Source organism: Triticum dicoccoides, chromosome 7A, assembly GCF_002162155.2.
Source record: "Triticum dicoccoides isolate Atlit2015 ecotype Zavitan chromosome 7A, WEW_v2.0, whole genome shotgun sequence".
NCBI lineage: Eukaryota > Viridiplantae > Streptophyta > Magnoliopsida > Poales > Poaceae > Triticum > Triticum dicoccoides.
The window spans coordinates 689,513,115-689,540,562 of NC_041392.1; the positions used below are offsets into that span (position 1 = coordinate 689,513,115).

Sequence of the window (27,448 nt, forward strand, 5' to 3'; positions counted from 1 at the left end):
TTCATGAAAGTCTGTTTTGCCGCAAGGCTGCTCCACCCCTCCCTAGTCTCCAGCGACGATTAGTTCTGGACGACAAAGCACTGTCGGATCGATGACATAGTATGCATGCAACCCGGTAGAGAGATCGTCATTTCGATCTTTATTCGAGGGAGAAAATTCTTACAGTTGGGAGGTTATACATTATAACACCCTGAGACCGATGTGCCAGGTGTCTTCCAGTTATTCGTTGTCGCCGCCATGTCATTTGCTTGCGTGTTGCATTTTATCATGTCATCATCCGCATTGCATCATCATGTTTTCAAAACTTGCATCCGTCCAGGTTTCCCCAGTTCCGCCCGTTGTCCGTTCTGAGCCCAGACACACTTGCACGCGCCCGCGGCATGTCCGAAATATTATTTTATAAGTGGCCAGAAAATGTTCTCGGATTGGGTTGAAAGTTGGCATGTGGTCTTATTATAGTGTAGATAGACCACCTGTCAAGTTTCATCGCATTCGGAGTTCGTTTGATAGCCCAACCGTTAAACTATAGCGACAATATAGTCGGTCAAATCGTCGGACGTTTTCGGTCTCCGGAAACAGTCGTCGGGCCTCTCTCTCTTCTCTTCTCTCAGCCTGAGGCCTTCTGCACAGTCCACTACCTACCGCCGGGCCTAACCTAACCTCTCTCGTCATCCCGCGGCCTTCCTCGCGCGCGCGCCCGAAAGCTGTCCCAGACCCGAACCGGGCTGTCGTCACTGTTGGATCCGGATCATCCCCAAACGTCTACAAAACGTATACGTTTTGTTTATTGGACTTCCTAACCTATATTTTATCTGCTGTCCGATTTAGATCGTAGGGCTTCCATTAGTCTACATATAGACCCACTCACTATATAAACCAGCAACCCTAAAACCTAGGAGTTTGTCCCATCACCGCCGCCATCTGACCAAATCCCCCCTTGGGATCTCCCTGCCCGATCCAACCCACCAACCAGCGCAACCCCCTCCTCCTTGCTCGATCCCTCGTGCCCGAGGAACCAGCGTGCCCGAGCCACCTTGCCGGAGTAGTAGCAGCAACCGGCGACCACGCTGCCTCCACCTCGTCCTCAACCCCACGGCCGCCGGATCCCCTGCGTGCCTCCACCTCGAACCACCTCGCTTCCCTGTTCCCGAGCGCCTCGGCCTTCCCCTTGAGCCGGAGCTCGCCGTCGTTGGTGAACATCAGCAGCAACTGAGGCCCGCTGCATTTTCCCCTCTATTTCCTTCTCGTCCTTCCCCTTCCCCTGTCTCTCCCTCACATCTCTCTCTCTCTGCAGGAGACCACCGTCGCGCCCTCTGCCATGGAGCTCGCCTCCATCGTCAGCAGCAGCCCCGAGCCTCGATCTGAGTCGTCGTCGGCGCGCCACTGCCGGAGCACCAGCGGGCCTTGTCAAGCGCCCCTGCATCCCTTGCCGTGCCCCGTCTCTCCTGCCTCGCCTTCAAGCCCTGCCATCCCCGCCGACGACCAAGTCCAGCGCTGCTGCCTGCGCCCTCTGCCTCTACCAGGACGCCGCCGCCTCTACCTCAACCCCCGCCCAGATTCACGCCGCTCCGTCGCCACGTCTCCGGCCACTGCCCGCCGGAGCTGCGTCTCCCTGTGCCTGCAACCGCGCCGCGCCTCTACTTTGTTCGAGAAGAGGAGCTCGAACCGCTGCCCTGCTCGTCTCGATTCAGCAAGACCGGGCCAGCCTCCTCGTGCCCGCATGGGTCGCAACCTCCAGCGAGGCCCAGCGCGTCCCTCTCCTCTCCGTAGTGGGCCTCAGCCCAGGGTGAGCAGCCCCCGCTCCTGTGCACTTTTGGGGCCGGCTAGATTCAGCCCAGTTCCTATTTTTTCGGACCTGCGTTTTAACCATTTATCCTGAGACTGAAGTTTTACAGAAAGGTCCTCCTAGTTCATGCATAACATAACTCTCAAACCGTGCATCGGATGGAAATGATTTATATATGTAACTTGACTAGAATTTCATCTAGTTTCACAATATCCAACTTTCATGCATGTTTGAGGTGTTTAACTTGCTGTTTGCTTTAATTTGCTCAAATAACATGCTAAAATGATTTAATTCATAACTAAATAACCGTAACTCGGTTTGTAACAAACTTTATATGTAAATGGGGTGAAAAAAATGCCTAGTTTAACATGGTGACCTCGCTTTGCATGTTTAACAACCCTAAAATTGTGTTTAGGGAAGAACAGTGCCAAACCTAATATATGCATATGGGGATTTACCGGAATTGTTGTTCGTTGCTTCCGGCCTCATTTAACCTTGACTAGATAGGTAGTTTTACTTTGCTTCACCCTCTTGCCATGTTTAACAACATTTAATATTGTTGGGTACATAAACGAGATCGAACTAAATAACTTGTCGTGGTGTTTCGTCAATATGCAACTCGTTGCATAGTGAGCTCCACTTAATTTGTAGAATTGCTTGTGCACTTTACCATGCCATGCTTCATTAAACCGGACATGCATCATACTTGATTGTGCATCATGCCATGTTCATGTCGTGGTTGTTTACTATGTTGTTTGCTTCTTTCCGGTGTTGCTTCTTCGGATTGGTTCCGATAACGTCGTGTGAGTGAGGATCCGGTCAACTACGTCCGTTTGTCTTCTTTATGGACTCGTTCTTCTTCCTTGCGGGATTTCAGGCAAGATGACCATACCCTCGAAATCACTTCTATCTTTGCTTGCTAGATGCTCGCTCTTTTTCTATGCCTATGCTGCGATACCTACCACTTGCTTATCATGCCTCCCATATTGTTAAACCAAGCCTCTAACCCACCTTGTCCTAGCAAACCGTTGTTTGGCTATGTTACCGCTTTGCTCAGCCCCTCTTATAGCGTTGTTAGTTGCAGGTGAAGATTGAAGTTTGTTCCTTGTTAGAACATGGAGATGTTGTTCCTTGTTGGAACATGTTTACTTGTTGGGATATCACAATATCTCTTATCTAATTAATGCATCTATATACTTGGTAAAGGGTGGAAGGCTCGGCCTTATGCCTGGTGTTTTGTTCCACTCTTGTCGCCCTAGTTTCCGTCATATCGGCGTTATGTTCCTGGATTTTGTGTTCCTTACGTGGTTGGGTTATAATGGGAACCCCTTGACAGTTCGCTTTGAATAAAACTCCTCCAGCAAGGCCCAACCTTGGTTTTACCATTCGCCACCTAGCTTTTTCTTTTCCCTTGGGAGTCGCGCTCTCGATGGTCATAATTATTTTAACCCCCCCAGGCCAGTGCTCCTCTGACTGTTGGTCCACCTTGTCAGCCGCCGGTGGCCACCAGGGACAACTCTTGGCTGGCCTACCGGAAGTTTGGACAATCCGGTGTGCCCTGAGAACGAGATATGTGCAACTCCTATCAGGATTTGTTAGCACATTCGGGTGGCTTTGCTGGTCTTGTTTTACCATTGTCGAAATGTCTTGTAACCGGGATTCCGAGTCTCATCGGGTCTTCCCGCTAGAAGGAATATCCTTCGTTGACCGTGAGAGCTTGTGATGGGCTAAGTTGGGACACCCCTGCAGGGTTTTGAACTTTCGAAAGCCGTGCCCGCGGTTGTGGGCAGATGGGAATTTGTTAATGTCCGGTTGTAGAAAACCTGAAGTTGACCTTAATTAAAATACATCAACCGCGTGTGTTACCGTGATGGTCTCTTTCCGGTGGAGTCCGGGAAGTGAACACGGTGTTGGAGTTATGATTGACGTAGGTTGTTCTAGGATCACTTCTTGGTCATAGTTTCACGATCTTGCTTTGCCTTCTCTTCTCGCTCTCTTTTGCGTACATGTTAGCCACCATATATGCTAGTCGCTTGCTGCAGCTCCACCTCATACCTTTTACCTTACCCATAAGCTTAAATAGTCTTGATCGCGAGGGTGTGAGATTGTTGAGTCCCCGTGACTCACAATACTTCCAAAACCTGTTTGCAGGTGCCGATGATACCGAGCAGGTGACGCAACCAAGCTCAAGGAGGAGCTCGATGAAGATCTTGTCCTTTGAGTTGTTTCGTTCTAGTTGATCAGTAGTGGAGCCCAGTTGGGGTCGATCGGGGATCTGTGTAGCATTTGGGGTAGTCTTCTTCTATTTTGGTTCTGTAGCCGGACCTTGTTTGTAACTGGTTGATGTAATGCTTTATTCATGTAATTGTGTGAAGTGGCGAGTGTAAGCCAGCTATATATCTCTTTCCCTTATGTATTACATGGGTTGTGTGAAGATTACCTCACTTGCGACATTGCTTTCAATGCGGTTATGCCTCTAAGTCGTGCTTCGACACGTGGGAGATATAGCCGCATCGAGGGCATGACAAGTTGGTAATCAGTGCCTCCCCCGACCTTAGGAGCCCCCTGCTTGATCGAATCGTTGGCGTTATTGAGTCTAGAAATGTTTTGAGTCATTTAGGAATTATATATATCAGAGAGTTAGGACTTCTTTTTACTCCTCAGTCCCTTGATCGCTCTGGTAAGGCATCCTGACGTAGAGTTTTGTCTCTTCTCTTCTCAAATTTCACTAAAAAAAATTTAGGATCACGCGGGTATCTTGGAATCGTTCCGATCGATTTGTGATGAGAACATTGTTCTTGGTGCCTCCTGTCATTTAGGGGTTGTCGCAGTGTCCCGGGGAGTTGAGCTCCGAGGTGTTGTCGTCACAATTTTATCGTTGCGGTTCTGTAATACCTGAGATAGTTTCGCCGACATCGAAAATCTCTTTTATGCAGTTGTTGGTGAGATAACCTCGACGCCACCCAGTACTGGGGCGGGAGTTCGGGAGTATTGCCATAACTCGTATAACAGATGCTTTTCGAAGGTTGAGGTAGATGATTTTCGAAGGTTTCTTGGGTATGTGTTGAAGGATGGATACAGCTGGATGTAGGATTTGCTAGTTTTGGGTGAGATATTATGCTTCCCCTGTATCCCCAATACCTGATTGCATAATCAGAAAATTTCGGGAGTTTATAAGTGGGAATTCAAGTAGCTCCTAGGATTTCTTTCTGACAGATGTATGATTTGAAATTGGGGTTCGACGTCTAGTGGTCCGCCTATCCACGGTTGGTTTTACAGTGGTCTCGTTGTGTCTTAAAGAGTCCTTGGCTAGCCGACTCGGGGACGCTTCGTATGTCATGTGCACTGCCTTGTACATGATGGTGTTGTACGATCGAGCCCGTGTAGGCCCCACCACGAAAACTTCGGACGAAATCTCTATCATATGTTTGTTCCGGCTTATTCTGCAAGCCAATCCTTTGTTTTGTTTTGAGTTGTGGTATTCGAGTTGCTTCAATGTCAAGTGTTGATTCCATACATTCCCCAAATGGTGTTCTCATACTCCGATGTGAATACCAATCCTTCATGATAATCGAGATTGTCATGTCAATCTTGTTCAACCGGTGTGTCTCTCTTCAAGTGGATCCGATCACATCAACATCCGCAAGATCAATTATCAGTTCTTCTCAACGGTGTTCGTTTCATCCATCCCAAGTTGCCTTTGTTTTTCCCGCCCTCCCTCCCTTTGTTTCTTCAAGGATTCAGATTTCTTATTCAAGTATCCTTTTATTGATGGGAAATCTCTTCATTCCTTTCCGTCAATGTTCTTATCTGGTGATTCTCATGAAGATTCTAGTGGAGCTTCAAGCTAATCATTCTGCGGTTTTTTTCCTTCTTCGGTGGATTCAATTCAAGCTTTGGTATTGAGCATAGTCTTTTCTTTTTACCCAATGCTTTTTTTATGCCGGTGCACCCCATAATCATTCCTCGTTTGCTATTCAATTGTTCCGGAGTGCTCAAGATATCTCGAAGATTCATGTTTCCACTCTGCTTTTGTAATCCTTTCAAGCTCTTTCGAGGTTGTTATCTCATTCAAGCCTTTTAAATCAACCGGTGCAATCTCTCTTCTAAATCGTTCAACGGTCTATCTTTTCAGTGGGCCCTAACCCACAGGTTTTTTTTCAGGATCTTACCTGACTCTTCTTATTTCTCCCGAAGTATTTTCAAATTCATCTCAAAGTTTGACGCAAGAATGAATTTTCATCAGTCAGATGTCTTTCTCCAAGACCTTTCAAATTCTTTCATCGTTGGTTCAACATTTCCAATTTTAACTCCGGAGTGCCTCAACAATTCTTGGTGGTGTTTTCCCGTCGTCATTCTTGGATTTTGAAGACCAAAGAAGATTTTCTATTAAATCTTGCTCCATTCTCTTCAAGATTCATGGTGCTAGCTTTATGCCATCCTATCATAATTGTTTTCGATTGTGAGAATTCTTTTCACCCATCTAGAGCAATTCAGGAGTCTTTTCAGTTTGATTTCACGGAGCCCATCATCTCAGAAGATTTATTCATTCTCAGCTTTCAACTATTGTTCTCCATATCTTACCAGTGCATCATTCAAATATTCTCTAATCGGTTCGTGTTCTATTCGTTTCACCTGTATCTAAATTCCCTCAAGCACCTTCGTTCATTTCATAATTCTTCCTGGTGTTTTCCTTATCTTTTCTTCGTTCATTTCTAATTCTTACGGTGTTCGTTCAAGATTTCCCTTCCTTCTTTTCGTATCAATTTATTCGTTGTTCCAACCCGACCGGTGATTTGCTGAAGACCTTTCCAAGTTGACGCTATATCTATCTTAATCTTTTCTACTAGAACAAGTAGTATGTCAAATCCGTTGCTTGTCATCAATTTAATTGGTGAAGGATAAGCATAATGTAATTTTTATTCTTGTTTCATCGAGTGAATTCAATTCCTTATTCTGGAGGTTCTTCATAGCACATTCTCGGTTCGAGATGCTTTATCTTTTCTCTCGGAGTTCCAAGATCTCTCAATTATATCATCACGAAGATCCATCTAAATCATTGCAAGGCTTCAACCTTATTCTTTTCATCCTTCATTTCGTTTGATCATTCTTTTGCTACCGGAGTTCCTAATGAAGGCTCTACACGATGGTTCATCAAGGATTTTATCCCTTCTCGAAGTTTTCATCGAGATTCTTTCCTAAGGAGCTCAAGTATTCTTCATCTTGCAATACGGAGTGCAATTCTTTCTTCCGTACCATTGGAGGTGGTATTACGTCATTCTTGATAATTTGAGTTCATGCTTCATGATTCACATATTGTTAAGAATGAGGTATTTTAAATCCATCAATCTCTTCATTGGAGTTATATTGGGTTATATTTCACCTAAAGCCTTCCCTAAGGATTGTTTCTAATTATGGTGCTTATAAATGATCCAAGTTTTTCATTTATCCTCCCGGTGATATAAGTTTCTTGTTCCCTTGTTGATATCAATCCAATCAAATCTTTTTCGTGAGTGGCAAGTTGTCACCTCATAATTTTGAGATGTCTCCTATAAGTCCATATCAAGCTTATCCTTTTCGTTGCTGTTTTTCCAACAACTCCGTTCGACCCTTCTCCTAAGGATACCTTCTCAAGCTCATTTGTGGCAGAAATTGCCATTTTCTTCTCCGTCCCTTTATCCCAACAATCTAGCTTCTATTCTTTTGTTCTGGAAGATTTGTGATGTTGCTCTCTTCACTCATCGTCTCGGATTGTGAAGATCATGTTCTTTCCTTGCTTATCCCATTTAACCGGAGTGCCATGCCCTATTTTCAAGTTCTTCCCATTCTGTCAAGTTTTGGCTCCCTTCTCAACCGGAGTGCCGTATGAAATCGTTCTTACCCTTTGTGCCATTCTTTCAATAATTCCGGAGGTAGTGTGTTGTTGATTTCATCAAGTATCCTCTCATCTTGTCAAGTTCTTGTTAATTCCTTCCATTTTCAGTCGGAGTGCTTTCCAAATTATATCATTCTTAATCCTTCTCTATCTTGACTTAACCGGAGTGGTTTCAATATATATCTTGCCCTTCAACCTCAAGGTTTTTCGCAATGTTCTTTGTCCCTCTTTTCTAACGGGGTGTTTTCGACTTTGTTCCCCTTCGTTGTATTTTTTTCGCGAATTTGTTCAACCTCGCAAGGTTCTTTGGTTTCACTCATTGGTCAAAGAAGCAACTTAGTTTTACCTCTCATCTTCCTCTTCCGTTTACCCTCCGGTGCCATTCTAGATCTCGGGACGAGATCCTCTCGTAGTGGTGGAGTGTTGTAACGCCCCGAGACCGATGTGCCAGGTGTCTTCCAGTTATTCGTTGTCGCTGCCATGTCATTTGCTTGCGTGTTGCATTTTATCATGTCATCATCCGCATTGCATCATCATGTTTTCAAAACTTGCATCCGTCCGGGTTTCCCCAGTTCCGCCCGTTGTCCGTTCTGAGCCCAGACACACTTGCACGCGCCCGCGGCACGTCCGAAATATTATTTTATAAGTGGCCGGAAAATGTTCTCGGATTGGGTTGAAAGTTGGCGTGTGGTCTTATTATAGTGTAGATAGACCGCCTGTCAAGTTTCATCGCATTCGGAGTTTGTTTGATAGCCCAACCGTTAAACTATAGCGACAATATAGTTGGTCAAATCGTCGGACATTTTCGGTCTGCGGAAATAGTCGTCGGGCCTTTCTCTCTTCTCTTCTCTCAGCCTGAGGCCTTCTGCACAGTCCACTACCTACCGCCAGGCCTAACCTAACCTCTCTCGTCAGCCCGCGGCCCTCCTCGCGCGCGCGCCCGAAAGCTGTCCCAGACCCGAACCGGGCTGTCGTCACCGTTGGATCCGGATCATCCCCAAACGTCTACAAAACATCTACGTTTTGTTTATTGGACTTCCTAACCTATATTTTCTCTGTTGTCCGATTTAGATCGTAGGGCTTCCATTAGTCTGCATATAGACCCATTCACTATATAAACCAGCAACCCTAAAACCTAGGAGTTTGTCCCATCGCCGCCGCCATCTGACCAAATCCCCCCTTGGGATCTCCCCTGCTCGATCCAACCCACCAACCAGCGCAACCCCCTCCTCCTTGCTCGATCCCTCGTGCCCGAGGAACCAGCGTGCCTGAGCCACCTTGCCGGAGTAGTAGCAACAACCGGCGACCGTGCTGCCTCCACCTCGTCCTCAACCCCGCGGCCACCGGATCCCCTGCGTGCCTCCACCTCGAACCACCTCGCTTCCCTGTTCCCGAGCGCCTCGGCCTTCCCCTCGAGCCGGAGCTCGCCGTCGTTGGTAAACATCAGCAGCAACCGAGGCCCGCTGCGTTTTCCCCTCTATTTCCTTCTCGTCCTTCCCCTTTCCCTGTCTCTCCCTCACATCTCTCTCTCTCTCTCTCTCTCTCTCTCTCTCTCTCTCTCTGCAGGAGACCGCCGTCGCGACCTCTGCCATGGAGCTCGCCTCCATCGTCAGCAGCAGCCCCGAGCCTCGATCTGAGTCGTCGTCGGCGCGCCACTACCGGAGCACCAGCATGCCCTGTCAAGCGCCCCTGCATCCCTTGCCGTGCCCCGTCTCTCCTACCTCGCCTTCAAGCCCCGCCATCCCCGCCGACGACCAAGTCCAGCGCTGCTGCCTGCGCCCTCTGCCTCTACCAGGACGCCGCCGCCTCTACCTCGACCCCCGCCCAGATTCGCTCCGCTCTGTCTCCACGTCTCCGGCCACTGCTCGCCGGAGCTACGTCTCCCTGTGCCTGCAACCGCGCCGTGCCTCTGCTTTGTTCGAGCAGAGGAGCTCGAACCGCTGCCCTGCTCGTCTCGATTCAGCGAGACCGGGCCAGCCTCCTCGTGCCCGCATGGGTCGCAACCTCCAGCTAGGCCCAGCGCGTCCCTCTCCTCTCCGTAGTGGGCCTCGGCCCAGGGTGAGCAGCCCTCGCTCCTGTGCACTTTTGGGGCCGGCCAGATTCGGCCCAGTTCCTGTTTTTTTTCAGATCTGCGTTTTAGCCATTTATCCTGAGACTGAAGTTTTACATAAAAGTCCTCCTAGTTCATGCATAACATAACTCTCAAACCGTGCATCGGATGGAAATGATTTATATATGTAACTTGACTAGAATTTCACCTAGTTTCACAATATCCAACTTTCATGCATGTTTGAGGTGCTTAACTTGCTGTTTGCTTTAATTTGCTTAAATAACATGCTAAAATGATTTAATTCAAAACTAAATAACCGTAACTCAGTTTGTAACAAACTTTATATGTAAATGGGGTGAAAAAAATGCCTAGTTTAACATGGTGACCTCACTTTGCATGTTTAACAACCCTAAAATTGTGTTTAGGGAAGAACAGTGCCAAACCTAATATATGCATATGGGGATTTACCAGAATTGTTGTTCGTTGCTTCCGGCCTCATTTAACCTTGACTAGATAGATAGGTAGTTTTACTTTGCTTCACCCTCTTGCCATGTTTAACAACATTTAATATTGTTGGGTACATAAACGAGATCAAACTAAATAACTTGTCGTGGTGTTTCGTCAATATGCAACTCGTTGCATAGTGAGCTCCACTTAATTTGTAGAATTGCTTGTGCACTTTACCATGCCATGCTTCATTAAACCGGACATGCATCATACTTGATTGTGCATCATGCCATGTTCATGTCGTGGTCGTTTACTATGTTGTTTGCTTCTTTCCGGTGTTGCTTCTTCGGATTTGTTCCGATAACGTCGTGTGAGTGAGGATCCGGTCGACTACGTCCGTTTGTCTTTTTCATGGACTCGTTCTTCTTCCTTGCGGGATTTCAGGCAAGATAACTATACCCTCGAAATCACTTCTATCTTTGCTTGCTAGATGCTCGCTCTTTTTCTATGCCTATGCTGCGATACCTGCCACTTGCTTATCATGTCTCCCATATTGTTAAACCAAACCTCTAACCCACCTTGTCCTAGCAAACCGTTGTTTGGCTATGTTACCGCTTTGCTCAGCCCCTTTTATAGCGTTGTTAGTTGCAGGTAAAGATTGAAGTTTGTTCCTTGTTGGAACATGGAGATGTTGTTCCTTGTTGGAACATGTTTACTTGTTGGGATATCACAATATCTCTTATCTAATTAATGCATCTATATACTTGGTAAAGGGTGGAAGGCTCGGCCTTATGCCTGGTGTTTTGTTCCACTCTTGCCGCCCTAGTTTTCGTCATATCGGCGTTACGTTCTCGGATTTTGCGTTCCTTACGCGGTTGGGTTATAATAGGAACCCCTTGACAGTTCGCTTTGAATAAAACTCCTCCAGCAAGGTCCAACCTTGGTTTTACCATTCGCCACCTAGCCTTTTCTTTTCCCTTGGGAGTCGCGCTTTCGAGGGTCATCATTATTTTAACCCCCCCGGGCTAGTGCTCCTCTGAGTGTTGGTCCACCTTGTCAGCCGCCGGTGGCCACCAGGGGCAATTCTTGGCTGGCCTACCGGAAGTTTGGACAATCCGGTGTGCCCTGAGAACGAGATATGTGCAGCTCCTATCAGGATTTGTCAGCACATTCGGGTGGCTTTGCTGGTCTTGTTTTACCATTGTCGAAATGTCTTGTAACTGGGATTCCGAGTCTGATCGGGTCTTCCCGCTAGAAGGAATATCCTTCGTTGACCGTGAGAGCTTGTGATGGGCTAAGTTGGGACACCCCTGCAGGATTTTGAACTTTCGAAAACCGTGCCCGCGGTTATGGGAGATGGGAATTTGTTAATGTCCGGTTGTAGAAAACCTGAAGTTGACCTTAATTAAAATACATCAACCGCGTGTGTTACCGTGATGGTCTCTTTCCGGCGGAGTCCGGGAAGTGAACACGGTGTTGGAGTTATGCTTGACGTAGGTTGTTCTAGTATCACTTCTTGATCATAGTTTCACGGTCGTGCTTTGCCTTCTCTTCTCGCTCTCTTTTGCGTACATGTTAGGCACCATATATGCTAGTCGCTTCCTGCAGCTCCACCTCATACCTTTTACCTTACCCATAAGCTTAAATAGTCTTGATCGCGAGGGTGTGAGATTGCTGAGTCCCCGTGACTCACAGATACTTCCAAAACCAGTTTGCAGGTGCCGGTGATACCGAGCAGGTGACGCAACCAAGCTCAAGAAGGAGCTCGATGAAGATCTTGTCCTTTGAGTTGTTTCGTTCTAGTTGATCAGTAGTGGAGCCCAGTTGGGGTCGATCGGGGATCTGTGTAGCATTTGGGGTAGTCTTCTTCTATTTTGGTTCCGTAGCCGGACCTTGTTTGTAACTGGTTGATGTAATGCTTTATTCATGTAATTGCGTGAAGTGGCGAGTGTAAGCCAGCTATGTATCTCTTTCCCTTATGTATTACATGGGTTGTGTGAAGATTACCTCGCGACATTGCTTTCAATGCGATTATGCCTGTAAGTCGTGCTTCGACACGTGGGAGATATAGCCGCATCGAGGGCGCCAACGATCTTCACCAACTGTTCTTCTGCTGCAACACCAAGTTAGTAACAATTATATCTAACCTTGTATACATCTTCATAGTGAACTTGGGCTTGTACGTAAGTCGGTTTATTTCTCTACTACGTTACCCAACTATCTGACCTCAACTAGACTTGTCCAACTGCAACCATACTCCACCTCACGTTGTGTCAACCCAGCACACCACTGTGCATTGATCGATGCCTTGTAAAACATGATCCATGTATGACACACTCCAGGCTCCACTGCCATACACACTCCAAACCCTTGCAACATATTTTTTTTTTTTGCGGGGAAAACCCTTGCAACTATTTGACCCATCAGAAAAATGTTCCGTGCAAATCTGATCCCATCGGAAACCAGCTGCACAATTCTTTCTTGTCCCCATTTGTCGGCAGCTCATGTATATGCGTATACCCTTTTTCTTCATAAATCTATTGCCCGCCTATAGTCATATCATCACATACGTGTCTTACATCAATGCATGTGTAAAAAATGTCTATCAGTGTTCATCACTCATTCAAGAAATGTTTATCAGTGTAAAACATGTTTGCTCAACTTTTAGAAAATGTTTGAACCATTCAAAAAAATGTACGTGCTTAAAAAAAGTTACGTGTTTCAAATAAATGTATGTGATATTTTGTGCAAATGTTACATGTTTAAAAAATAATATTTTAATTCAAAACAATATTTCATCTGGTTAAAAAATGTGCGTTCACTTTATGAATTTTCGCCGTGCATCAGAATATGCATGTGACAATTTTTACAAAATTGTACAATGTCAATAATTTTTTCACAATGTTTCAAAAGACTATTAAATATTATTCAACAAAATTGTTTCAACATATATTTTAAACATCTTTAAAATGTATTTAGTTTTTAAAAAACATGTATTTGAGAAATAATGTGTTTGAAAAAATTTAAACCTGTAGAAAATTAGATGTATATGAAAATATACATCATATGTGAAAAAAATTAGACATCGAAATATATATTTGAAAAAAATTATATGTATTTGAAAAATATTGAACATGTATAAAATGACTTAATGTATATGAAAAATGTACAATATGTATTAAAAAGTTAGACATGTGTTTGAAAAAAGGAAATAGGAACAAAGGTAACAAACAAAATTTGAAGAAAGAAATAAAGAAAACCGAAGAAAAAGATAAAGATAAAAAAGGAAAAAAAGCAAAGAAAAATATAGATAACAAATGAAAGCCATACAAAACATTAGCTACCAAGAAAAAAAACCGCAAGAAAAAAACTCACGCCACAGCTACAGCAATGGACCGACTTAGTAACGCGCTCGCCAGAGGAGAGTAGGGGCTTTGTTTCTCAAATAGCTCCGGTATGACCCCACTACACCATTTCCTATGAACTGGGCGCTTATGACACCAGTGGCATTCTTTCCTGTGAACTGGCGCCCACGCCTGAATCGGTCACACACATAAAGCGTTGGCACATCTTAGGCAGCGAGCGGGATCTCGAAGCAAGTAGTTAACGAGCGCTTCTTTGAAAGCCTCGCAACGATCAGCGTCACTTAGCGTGTTCTTAGTCATTCGCCACATGTCGCGCTCTGGACTCTTCCTTCAAATTTTATTTTTATTTTTTCGCACCTGTTTTCGATTTTTTAAACGGTTTTTTTAGGGTTTTTTTACGTTTCGGTTTTCCCCCAGTCTTCCTTAGCTTTTTATCAAAAAAAATGTCAAAAACAAATTACGCGAAAAAAACGCATTTTCTTTTTTTTGCAAAAGTCACGAGTTTTCCACAAGAGCCACGGTTGTGCTTTAACGAGAGTCACGGCCGTGCCTTTCGGAAACGGAAAAAAACGCGATTTCTGTTTTTTTTCTTTCACGAGAGCCAAGGTTTTGCTTCCACGAGAGGCACAGTTGTGCTTTCGCGAGAGTCACGGCCGTGCCTCTCGAAAAGGGGAAAACAAACTCATTTTCTGTTTTTTTTTCTTTCGCGAGAGTCACGGTTTTGCTTTCGCGAGAGGCACGGTTGTGCTTTCGCGAGAGTCACGACCGTGCCTCTCAGAAAAGGAAAAAATACGCGTTTTCTGTTTTTTTTTCTTTCGTGAGAGTCACGGTTTTGATTCTGCGAGAGGCACAGTTGTGCTTTCGCGAGAGTCACGGCTGTGCCTCTCGAAAACAAAAAAACACATTTTTTTTCTTTCATGAGAGTCACGGTTTTGCTTCCACTAGAGGCACGGGTGTGATTTCGCGAGAGGCACGGGCATGCCTCTTTTGGAAAAGGAAAAAACCGTGCTATCAGTTCGGTTTTTTTGTTCGGTTTTTTCGTCTGTTTTTTTTTCATGAAAATAAAGTTTGTCAAAATCTATCAACATGGGATCTAGTTTTGAAGATCTTGACGCGAGAAATCTAATAATGAAAACGGTTCGAGATTTAGACACACGGTTTAAAAGATAAAACATTGTGAATAAATAGATCTAGAAAAAAGAGAAACTCCTAGGTTGCGACAAGTCACGTGTTACATGTGCGCCACTTGTCGTGACCTCAAAAAATGAAATGCTCTTTGCAACGAGTATTCCTTTGATTTCGGCGGGATTTCATCCGGTTTTGGGAAGCTTCCAAGAGCTCCTATAGGACGCTTTTACCGTCAGATCAAGGAACTGGCGCCCAAGCCACACCTGGTGGGCCGGCCAAGGAACACGCAAGGCATTTAGAGCAAATCCAACGGGCCGACTCAAACGGACGGCAATTTTATCCGTTTTTTGTTCGTTTGGATTGGCCGCTCGTCCGGCGTCCGTCCTGTTTTTCATATGGGTCGGCAGCGCGTCCAATGCGTTGACCCATATGTGCAGGCGTGGCCGGCTGGCTGCCCAATTTTGCATTGCATTCAACATATTGTGAAATGAAAATTTAACAAACAAAATAGACCGCCTAAATAAATAGTATAGTTACAGGCCAAATAAAAATAAAAATGTTTCACATAATTTTACAAACGAATAAAAGAAGATACATCTATTGGTTACCAACATGAGTCCACATATGCTCAACCAAATCATTTTGCAGTTGCACGTGAGTTTTCCAATCACGCATGTCTTCATGAAACTGAGTGAACTGCTTAAATGTTGCCGCTACTCCATGCTCAGGCACAACATTCTCACCCTGAAACTGAAAGCCTTGATCGTACAGACGTTCCGGGCGCTCGTCCTCTACGATCATATTGTGCATGATCACACAAGCAGTCATCACCTCCCATAGTTTTTGCGTGCTCCAAGTATTAGTAGGATACCGAACGATGCCCAATCGAGATTGCAAAACACCAAAGGCACGCTCGACATCCTTTCTAGCACTCTCTTGCTCTTGGGCAAATCTTTTCCTTTTCTCTCCAACAGGGTTGGGTATTGTCTTTACAATAGTGGTCCACTGGGGATAGATACCGTCACCCAAATAGTACCCTTTGTCGTAGTTGTGGCCGTCGACAGTAAAGTTCATCGGTGGGTTGTTGCCTTCGGCAAACCTAACAAACACCGGCGAGCGCTGAAGCACGTTGATATTATTGTGTGATCCAGTCATGCCAAAGAAAGAGTGCCAGATCCAGAGATCTTGAGATGCCAGAGGCCTCTAGTATGACAGTGCAAGCCCTGACATGTCCCTTATACCATCCTTGCCAAGTAGAAGGGCAGTTCTTCCACTCCCAGTGCATGCAGTCTATGCTGCCAAGATCCCCGGGAAGCCCCTGCTAGTATTCATCGCCAACAAACGGGTTGTACCTGCAGCTGTCGGCTCTCTCAAGTACTTAGGACCAAACACAGCAATCACAGCCTTGCAGAACTTATACAGGGACTTTAGGCATGTAGACTCGCTCATACGGACATACTCGTCAATGAGATCACTGGGCACTCCGTATGCAAGTATTCGGATGGCAGCAGTGCATTTCTGATAAGAGGAGAAACCAATCTTGTCAACGGCATCCTCTTTGCACTCGAGGTAGTCATCATAGCCGACCACTCCCTCTCTAATATGGTTGAAAACATGCCTACTCATACGGAACCGGCGGCGAAATTTGTGATGTTTGAACAATGGATTTGTTGTATCAAAGTAGTCCTTCCAAAGAAGGAAATGCCCGCTCTCTCGGTTACGATTCAACGCCGAAAGGTGGCCCGGAATGGAGCCACGGAACAACGCTCGCTGGTTGTTGAGGTGGTGATGGACCAACACGACAGCCAATATCTCCTCCCCGTCGTCGGACGACGAATCGTCGGAGTCGCAAATGAAATTATGAAAAAAGAACTCGTCGGCGGAGTCCATTTTCATACATTGGCAAACTGTCGAACAGCTTGCGGGCGTCGAAGAAAGAGACGACCGGCGAGGGGAGACGCGGCGCCCACAGACCAGCTAGCTGTCCCTGCCGGCGTCTGACGAGTGTGACGGCGTCTGACGAGTGTGACGGCGTCCGACGAGCGTGCCGGTCGTATGTGGCGGGCCCGGCGAGGCGTCTTCTTGGTCGCGGGGCGGCTGTGCGGTGGGGAAACCGGTGGCGGGAACTAGTTTGCTCACCGGCGGCGGTGGGCGGCTGGGGGCAGGGCGGCGTTGCTGGGCGGATGTGGAGGCGGCGGCAGCTGGAAAAGTCGCCGCAAAAATAGGCGGCGGCGTCGGTGACGGAGGAGGCGGGGGACGAGGGTTGCTTGTTGGCCGGGGAAGGGAGGCCAATGTGTCACAGACCAGCAGGCCTAGGGACAGAAGTAGGCGACCGCGCGCGCGTCCGTCGCGTGTCCGCGCCGACGCAAATCAAACTAAAAAATGGACCGGGAATAGGTCACCCGCGGACGAAAAATGGACATGCGTCCGTTTGAATCGGCGCGTTGGGCCTTCTTTCTGTACGTTATGATCCAAATAGACGACCGTGGACAAAATGAGTCGTTCCATTGAAGTTGCTCTTATAGCGCGAAAAACTTCTCAAAAACATAGCTCCTGCGAGGATTCGAGCTCGAGCCATTCAGATACGATGCACGTTGCCTAACCACTAGAGCTATTAGGCGCTAATTAATGATTTAAACGCGAACAATACCAGAACAAACTGTAGCATCACTATTTATTGCATTTACATTTTAGAAAAAGATGTGATTTTTTCAGAAAAAAATGTGAACAACATTTGAAAGTTCACATATTAAAAAAGAAGTTGCAAGAAAAAAGTTTATGTATTAAAAAAAAGTTCAATGATTTCAGAAAAAAGATCGCAAAATTTGGAAAAAGTTCATCCATTTTCAGAAAAAAATCACAAATTTGAAGAAAATGTTAATCGGTTTTGTAAAAGTGCATGATTTTGAAAAAAAATGTACATCGATTTGAAAAAAGTTCACAAAATTAGCAAAAAAGTTTGTGGATTTTGATAAAAATAGTTCATTGAATTTGAAACAGGTTCATCAATTCGAAAATTTGTTTATAATTTTTTTAAATAAAATCATCAACAATTGAAAAAGAAATTTCAGGGATTATCTAAAAATGTCCACAAAAATTGGAAAAATTTCATAGAATTTGAAAAACTTTATCGAATTTTAAAAAAATCACCAATTTGAAGAACAAGTTCACGTGTTTGAAACAATTCATCGATCCAGGAAGAAGAAGATACAGAAAATGAAAAGGCAAAAAAAGGAATAAGAAAAAAGAAAACTAAAAAAATAAAAATGAAAAAGGGAAAAGGTGCGAAGAAGAGGAAGAAAAGATTGTAAATCACCAGATTCTGTTTGGTGGCACGGTGTTTACACCAGTGTACAAAATATAGGAGGTCGCTGTTTCTATTCCTCTGCAGCGCAAGCTTTTTTTGCGGATATAAAACACGGAAAGAAAAAACTGCATGGGCCCTAATTGTGTATTTTACAAATGGGTGCCTGAAGCATCAAATAGGATTCGCCAAGTTTCCCAGCTGAATTTTTCTTTTTTCGTTTTGGTTTTACTGTATTGGGTCTTCTCTAGTTTTTTGGTTTGCTTTTATGTTTTTACTTTATATATTTATTTTCATTTGATTTTTATATTTTTGTGAAATGTGTTTTTTTACAAATTCGACTTTTAAGAAATCCTAAGTTTTTCCTTTTTTCTTATTTATTTAAAATTTTGCAAAACAAATACATATTTTGGACTTTTTGTAAAAATATGAACTATTTTTTTCGTATTATTGATTTATTTTCCAATTTAGATGAACTTTGTTTCGAAGTTATTTTTTATTTCACTATTTTTTAAATTTTGGTGAACTATATTATATTTTCCAAACTTTTTACCAAATTTGTTAACTTTTTCCCTTTTTTGAACTTTTCCAATATTGTGAAAAAAAATCAATAGTCAACAGTCAACTTGTTGGCAACCAAGCTGTCAGCTCGCAAAAAACCCAAGTCAGGAAAGTGTAGATAAGCCAGCCGACGAGCGACAAGCGTCACAGGCCCTGTTTAGGCGCCTTCTTCCTCTACCGCAAGAACTATATATTGTGCTTATCATGCGAGTACCTACCGTCTTTATTGAAGGATTTCGCGTGTCCGTTCAATAATGGCGCTCGTACGCGCTTGTAGTTTTCGCTGCAGTTTTTATTTTTCTTTATTTTTGTTTTTCTTCCGGTTTCTTTGTTTTTTATCGGGTTCCTTAGTTTTTATTGGCTTTCAGTGTTTTTCCTTTCATTTATTTCCATGTTTCCTTAATTTTCTTTGTTTCTTTCTTAAACTTCACTTGGTTTTCTAATTTCTTTTTTTCCTTTTTGTTTTGTTGTGTTCGTTTTTCTTTGTATCTTACTTAGATTTCACTGTTATCCATTCATTTGCATGGGTTTTATTCCATTTTAGTTTTTTGCCTTTCCTTTTGTGTTTCCCTTGTTTTGGGGGTTTCTTTGTTTTGCTTTATTTGTTTTTCTGTTTTTCACCTGTTTTTTTCTCTCTGCTTTCACATTTAATAGTAACATTTTATTAGCCATGCTACACATTTATTTAAATACATGAAACATTTTTTTGTGTACATGTCGAATATTTTTTAAATACATGATTAATTTTTTTCCAATAGGATCCTCAAACATTCTTCATCTACGGCCTATTTGCAAATTTCTAGAATCCTCAAATTCCAAAAGGAAAAAAAGTTATGCTCAAATTTCAGGTTTTTTAAATTTTCAGTAAATCCGGTCAAACTATGGTCAAACTACTTATTCAAGAAGTATTAGTGTTACTAAATAATTATTCAAGAATATTAGTGTTATTAAATAATTATTTCACCTTTTTTGAATTTTGGTCAAATCTGGTCAAACTATGGTCAAACTGTGGTCAAACTACTTATTCAAAAATATTAGTGTTACTAAAAAATTATTGTTTCTTAGAACAATAGTTTTAAACTCAAAAAGTGAAATATGTGACTTCATGCTCAAGCTAAATTCCTGAGAGTTAATAGGATTGACATCTTACTATTGTCAGGAAAACAACAAGTGCAGACTTGGAAACGAGGGAGAATAGAATCCGGAAGTTAAGCGTGCTCAGGCTGGAGTAGTGAGAGGATGGGTGACCGTTCGGGAAGTGAGATGATTTGAAATGATGAGGGGTGATTAGAGATTAGAGGTTAAAATAATTCAGAAATTTGAAAATAAAAAAATTCAAAAAAAATCAGGAAATTTCCAACCGGGACTAAAGGTGGACCGGCCACGTGGAGGGCCTTTAGTCCCGGTTCTGGATTGAACCGGGACTAAAGGGTCATTAGTACTACCAGTGGCACAAGACATTCTTGGTGATGTTTATTACTTCATTTTTAATAAGGAGGCCTTTATCTTCTGCAAGTGTTACAGTGGTGACCGGCCTTTATAGAAATGCTTGTTAATCGGTGTTATAGTTCAATTTAGACTGAAGGACCTTGCTTGGATTGGGTATGTGGAATATTTTAGCCAATGACATTGCCAGGTTGCTGGTGGAACAGACAGCCCGTGAGAATTAGATAGAAGCAGCAGCTACCATGAACACTCTTGTATATATTTGGTGTAACGTCTTTCCTCAGTCGTTGGCACTGTGTTTGATCATATTGAGGACTGTAGCATTTTTTTTGCGTGGACTTTGAAAATTGACCGAGCAATGTTAAGGGGATGGTTGCGATTGGGACCAAATCCATTGCCTCCTCCAGTTCAGTATAGCTGTGAAGTATAAATATTCATTCACATATGTTAAATGTTTTATGTAACTTCTTGTTTGCCTTGATATAGATTGGATTGGCAATGCTTAATGTTGATTTTCTCCTTGTTTACAACCTTGTTTAGTTTCCTGGCACAAGCCTGCATCAAACATGTCTAAGATTGCATTCATATTTTGCTTTGTTTTCAGCCTGTTGATGAGTGTTGAAAGAGAGGCTGGTTCGCCGTTGAACGCACCATAAACTTTGGGGTCGGTATGGAGTCGTCTTGCCATCCATCCTTGTCGGTGTTGGTGATACTTTCTTCACGTTTCTTTAGGGTCCGACATCCTTGTTCTTCAGCCATAGATCTTTGAATCAACGGCGCCCGCAACGGCAACGCGCGCAGGTACCGTGCAACACGTGGCGGATTTCTAGGGCGAGGATCGAGGCGTCGCACCCCCACTTTCCCCACTAGCCGTGGCGTAACCGTTTCCACGCGCGCGCCCCTAATTTCAAGGAGATGAAGGAGTGGTATGCAGCACATGAATCTTCCCGTACGATCAATGGCACAAGATGTGCTTTAGCAAAATTGAATTAATCGGAGTCCTTGGCGACAAGCTTTTTGCGACTATGAAAACGTGGCACATGTAAATTATGCAGCAATTGCTGTCACAATCAAATAAACTATTGTCTTTAATAATGTGTTTTCTATGCTTATGAATACAATCATCATTGTGTTATTTCTACACTTTTTCTCTCCCCCGATATAGAGTATATTCCTATCGCACACTATAGTACGTACGTTTATTGCGGCAACGAAAAAAAAGAAAGAAAGAACATTGGAGCCGGCACCAATCTCATAGCATCCTGTCAGAGAGGCTGGGCAGGCGGCGGAAGAAGTTGACGGCCGCGGCGGGCATCGGGTCCCGGAACATGGGGTGGCGGAGGTAGTAGAACCCGCTCGCCACGGCCACCATCTTGGGCGGCATCGCGTACAGCGCCACGGCGACGGCCAGGCAGACGCCGACGAAGATCCGGCTCGCCCGCGGGTCCCTCCAGCTCACCAGCGCCTGCAGCCGCTCGCCCTGCGCCGCGACGTCGCCCATGACGCGCTGCACCCGCCCGGCCAGCGTGCGCAGCCTCTCGTACCGTAGCCGGAGGACGTCGGGCGCCGGGACGGCGTCGAACTCCTCCTCCAGCTCGTCGCCGTCCACGGTGTCGGCCTGCGACAGCCGCGCGTCCATGCCGGCCGGCGCCCGCGGCCGGAACCGGTAGTACCAGACGCCGATGAGGAAGACGTAGAGCGACGCGGTGGGCACCACCAGCTCGGGGTACCAGACGAGGACGAGGTAGAGGACGTGGAGGAGGACGGTGGTGGAGGGGTTGCGCCAGCGCCGCACGCCGTCGAGCCACCGCTCCAGCCCGACGGCCCAGGCGAGCACCCCCATGATGCGGAACCAGTTGGCCTTGGCGCGGCGCACGCTCCAGGTGTGCGCGTCCGCGTCCAGCATGTAGCGCACCACCTCCGGCCCGAGCGGCGGCTCGGAGCGCGCCAGCCATGCTGCCACGGTGCGCACGGCCGCGCCCCGCAGCGCCTCCTGCTGCGCGACGCCGATGGGGCGGAGGTAGTGCATGCGCGGCAGGAGCGGCGAGGTGTAGGTGGCCCAGGTGTCGGGGAGGTGCGCCGGCGACGAGAAGCGCACGGCGAGCTGCACCTCGCCCATCTTCTTGAGCCCCGGGCGCAGCAGCACGAGCAGCGGGTAGGACGCGGTGTAGGCGCGGTTGGTCTCGAGCGTGGAGACGCGCACGCGCACCTTGCCGATGCGGTAGTCCTGGCGCTCGTCGCCGGCGCCGGCGAACATGCGCCAGTTGTCGAAGACGGCGACGGTGAGCACCGTGCACGGGTCGTACACCTGCCACGTGTACTGCTCGTTCCAGCGCGGGTTGAAGGTGTCGGTGACGGTGCGCGTGCGCACCCACTTCTTGCCGTACTTGGCCACGCAGTAGGCGTCCGTGGAGCCCTTGGACCCTCCTTTCGTCTTCATGGGGAGCAGGCCGCACGCTCCGACGATGCCGAGCTCCAGCACGCCCACCGGCGGCTTCCACAGCTGCTTCGCCGTCGGCCGGTAGTCGCTGCACACGTGCGCCGCCTCGTCGAGCACGTGGTATCCTCCCTCCAGCGAGAGTCGAAGGTGCAGCCTGCCCGAGTAGAACCCTGGAGGTGCTTGTCCCTGCTGATCCCCGCTGTCTCCATGACCCATGCCGCCCTCGAGATTGAACCATCTTGACGCGACGATCTGCCGCTCGTCGAGGCGCTGCTCGACGGAGCTCACGGGGATGGTGGCGTGGCCGAGCAGAGCAGGCTCCTTGATCATCGACCGGTCCTCCACGAGCAGGACGAGGGTGTCGTCCAGCGGCTCGGACGCGACGAACATGAGGTCCTCGGACCACGCGAACGCCGAGCCGCTGCTGCTGGCCACCGACCGGCGGGTGCGCGCCGACTGGAAGCCGAGCTGGACCTTGACGCGCACGTCGAACGGCAGCCCCGGCGGCGGCGTCGGCACGCGCAGGTCCTGCGCCTCGATGATCGACGCCCGCAGGTACCACAGCTTGGGCGACTGGTACACCTTGGCGCGGGTGTAGGCGGCGTAGGGCGCGTCGGTGTTCCAGGCCTCCGGGAACACGTCGTCGGCCTGCGTGCCGATCCACACCGACACCATGATGTCCCCTGTGACCATGCCCGGCTCGCCGCCCTCGAGCCGGTACCACTGCGCCGCCAGCGGTCCGTCCGGCTGGTCGCGGACGGGCACGTCGGAGAGATCGAAGCACACTCCGCCGAGGAAGGCGTCCGCCGGAGATGGCGCCCCGCCGTCCCAGACGGATATCTCGAGCGTCGGCTCCGGCTTCGCATGGCTGACGGCGAACACCTGGTTCCACTCGGGGCTGCCGGTGCCGGAGACGTCGCGGCCCGGCCGGGAGCGGAGGCAGTGCGGGCCGGCTTGGATCTTGACGTAGGGGCCCTCGCAGGCGCGGATGCCGCGCACCCGCACGATGCGCACGAAGAGGTATCGTATCGGCTCCACCAGGTCGTACGTCGACTGCACCGGCTCGACGGCCTCGCCGGCGGACGCGAACCGCCCGGAGATGTCGCGGGGAGAGGCGGCCGTGTAGTAATCAGGCCCGAAGCCGCCGCTCGGGTGTCGGGGGACGCGGACATGCCCGTCGCTCGACGCCATCCGTTCCTTGCGGAGCTCAGGCGGGTACATTTCTGCCCCGTCGGGCCCCGGCCCTGGTTCACGCTGCGGCTGCGGCTCCGGCTCAGGCTCTGGCTGCGGTGGCATCATCCGGGCGTGCATCATGGGACCGTGCGGACCATGCATCATCGGGCCGTGTGGCCCATGCATCGGCGGCGGCATCATGTGGCCGTGCATCATGGGCGGCGGCATCATGGGACCGTGTGGCCCGTGCATGGGAGCTTCCTCCACGATGATGACCGGAGGCTGCGCCTGCGGCTGCTGCACCTCCACGGCGGCCTCCGTCGGCTCTGGGAGCTCAGGTGGGAGCTCCCTGGGCTGTTCCGGCGGGACCTCGGGCGGCGGCGCGTTGTCAGCCCCCTCGGGCGGCCGGTCCTCCGGCGGCGGCGGGGGCGGCACGGCCGGCTCGTCGTAGTAGTAGATCTTGAGGCCGACCTCGCCGCGGATCCAGCTGAGCAGGCTGCGCTTCTCGAGCGGGAAGTAGACGATGCCCTCCTCGCCGCGGCGCGAGAACTGGGAGCCGTAGATGCGGACGCGGCCGAGGAAGTGGTTCTTGCCGCCCCCGGCGCCCCCGCCGGAGGGGTTGAAGCGGCGGTCGTGGTAGAGCGAGACGTCGAGCGACTCGGCGTGCATGGCGGCCGGGTCGGGCACGGCGAACTCGAGGCGCTCGTGCCACTGCGGGTTGAGGTCCCGCGGCACGGTCCGCGTGCGCTTGCGCTGTCCGTCGAAGTCGGCCACCGCGTAGGCGCTGGAGGTGCCGAGCCCGTCCTTGGGCACCAGGTCCCGCGCGTCCACCACCTCCACCGCCAGCCTGCGCACCATCTGCCCGTGCGCGTGCGGCGGCCCCCCGTCCGCCATGGCAGCGAGCTCGGCGATGGAGGCGCTCTCTCGCGCGGCGCCGACGATGGGAAAGCGAGCGAGCGATCAGATGGAATAGGGTTCCTTATGGCGTGGAGGGGTGTGGTGGTTTCCGAGTGCTTTTGCTTTTGGAGTGAGCAGTGAGAGAGGAGCTAGCTAGGTAGAACCATGGAGCGTACGTGCGAGAGAATCTGAGCCAAAGCGAGGCAATGGAGGAAGAGGGATTATTCGGGAGTCGGTGGCCGTGGTGGTGATGATGGGAAAGCGAAGGGGTCGATCAAATGGAATGAGGTTCCTTATGGTGTTGACGGGGGTGGTGGTGGTTTCCAAATGCTTTCGCTTTCGGAGGGAGCACGTAGGTAGCCGGTGGCGGTGTGCTTTGCTTTGTGAGGAGCGATCGAGCCAGAGAATCTGAGCTAGAGTGAGGCGGACGGAGGGAGATGGATCATGGATGATCCCGAAGCTGGTGGCTTTCTTGACATGGAAGCTCTCGCTTTGCCCGCGCAGAATCTCGTCTGTCTGCTGCTTGCTTTTCTCTGCGCGCTTGGTGATGTGTTCTCCTGTTGCGGATTCTGCTGCCGTCGCCGTCTGTTAGTTCACACTGCCGCCATGGCTTTTCTCTGGCGCGCGTGCGTGCGGTAACTTCATTTGCTTGGTTGCCCGGGAGGTCAAATGATCGATCCCTGACGGATGAAAATGGGAGAACAAAACGGGCTTGATGCTCTGTCAAAGGGACAACTCCTTCTGAAAGTGAAATCTGGCTTCAGAAAGATGTGGGGAATGTAAAGAGATGATGGTGCGCAGAGCCGCAGGCCATGCGTGGTGGTAGCGCCCCGGTGGCAGTTCATCCTGGCTGTGGCTACTACAAAGGCGCCACCTGACCCCTCTCACCGGCCGACGTGGTGACTGATGCGCCACGTACGTACGTCGACGAGCCTAAAAGCATAGCGGTGCACGCCATCCACCCTTGGACGATCGATCGGAAGCAAACACAGACGTGCGTGCGTGTGTGCGCAACTGCAAGCAACAAATCTGGCCGCCGATGTGTGTCGTGTCGGTCACCATGAATCGAATGCCGTCTAGTTCCTTTTTGGGCTTTTTTCGTCGAATAATTCTACACCTACGCTTGTTACGTAAACCTTCCACGAATTGTCTCCCACCTGATTTTAACTGTGGGCCCCGCCACCTTGATTTCCTACCAACCAATGCTGACAAAAGTTTTTTTTTCGATACAACCAACTATAGATGCCGAGACGAAAGCAGCACAGACACGCTAAGAAAAAAAAGAGAAAATACAAAAGAAACAAATGCCCCGACGAATCGACAAAAACAAAGAAGCCTCGCGCCCACTGTAGATCTCCACACGCTACATGCTTGACGCGGACACGCACACCTGGAGCGTGCGCCGCGCCAAGGCCAACTGGTTCCGCATCATGGGGGTGCTCGCTTGGGCCGTCGGCCTGGAGCGGTGGCTGGACGGCATGCGGCGCTGGCGCAACCCCTCCACCACTGTCCTCCTCCACGTGCTCTACCTCGTCCTCGTGTGGTACCCCGAGCTGGTGGTGCCGACCGCGCCGTTCTACGTCTTCCTCATCGGGGTGTGGTACTACTTGTTCCGGCCGCGGGCGCCGGCCCGCATGGACGCGCGGCTGCCGCAGGCCGACACCGTGAACGGCGGCGAGCTCGAGGAGGAGTTCGACGCCTTGTCGGTGCCCGACGTCCTCCGGCTGTGCTACAAGAGGCTGCACATGCTGGTGTTGAGTTGTGTTGTAACGGGCCTTGTATGCATGCCCATGTAATTAGGATCAAGGGCCTGCGTGCCTAATGACTCGGGCCGCACCCCAGTGTATATAACCTATACCTTGTAACACTTGATCAATAATAGAGACACAGAAATATTCTCCAACTTGGTATCATTTTCCAGGCACTCCTCTTCTGTCGCCATGACCTCGCTCGGCTCCTCTTCTGTCGCCATGACCTCGCTCGGCTCTTCTTCTGCCGCCGCCGAGACCGCGACCTCGCCGGGCTCTCTCTCGTCCTCGGCCACTGCTCCGGCCACCTCTTTGGCGACCTCGCCGGGCTCCACCCCGTTCCTCTTCTCTGGCGCCTCTGGCAGCACCGGTCCCTCTCAGTTCGCCCCTCTCTTCACCTCCTCACCCCCTGCGCCGCCCGCCCCAGCCCCTCGCCACCCCATCTTCTTTGATCATATCTCCAATCATATCAAGTTTCTCCTCAATCCGGCGGACCATAACTACCAAAATGGAAGTCCTTCTTCCTTCTTGTTCTTGTTCGTTACGGCGTCACCTACCTCATCGAGCACCCTCCTCCACCCAATGCCGATGCCCAGTACAGGGAGCTGGACGCCCATGTGGTGCTCTGGATCTACGCCACCCTCGCCGATCCCCTCATCGACCACGTCGTCGGCGCCACCACAACTTACGCCATGTGGACCAAGATCCAGGACTTCTTCCTCGCCAATCGGGCTGCGCAGTTCATGGTCCTCAACCGCCAGTACCGTAATCTGAAGCAGGGTGATCTCTCCGTCACCGAGTACGCTCGTCGCATCAAGCTGCTCACCGACGGCCTCGCCGACATCGACCACGCCGTCAAAGAGGTGGACCTTACCACCCAATTCCTTCATGGCCTCGATAAGCGGCTCGACACCATCCGTGTCGTCCTCGGCGACCAGGCGTCCACCATGCCCTTCGACACCGTCCTCTCCCGCGTTGTCCTGGCGGAGGAGTCCCGGGCCCAGCGCGCTGCCGAGGAGAGCGCCTCGACGTTCGCTCTCCCTGGCGCCTCTCATTCCGGTGGTGATCCCTCTGGCTCGGGCGTGCGCTCTCAGGGTGATCGCGGCGACCGCTCGGGCGATCGCGCCTCCGATCGCTCCCAGGCTCCGGCTCCGCCCCAGCGGTAGGCCCGCGGCCGTGGTGACCGCGGTGACGGTGTCGACCGTGGCCGTGGGCGCGGACGTGGGCG

The 27,448-nt window shown here is 48.9% G+C and overlaps 1 protein-coding gene across 1 annotated transcript; it reads right to left on the reverse strand.

Annotated features, from left to right (window-relative positions):
- Nucleotides 1-21,003: 21,003 nt before the first annotated feature.
- LOC119332574 (protein QUIRKY-like) lies at nt 21,004-24,682 on the reverse strand. Its single transcript, XM_037605754.1, has one exon. The coding sequence runs from the start codon at nt 24,467-24,469 to the stop codon at nt 21,215-21,217; it is 3,255 nt and encodes a 1,084-aa protein (XP_037461651.1). The 5' UTR covers nt 24,470-24,682; the 3' UTR covers nt 21,004-21,214.
- Nucleotides 24,683-27,448: the final 2,766 nt, after the last annotated feature.

What these genes read in the sequence shown, in the direction of transcription:
- LOC119332574 (XM_037605754.1), bottom strand. Translation starts at nt 24,469, where the DNA reads ATGGCGGACGGGGGGCCGCCGCACGCGCACGGGCAGATGGTGCGCAGG.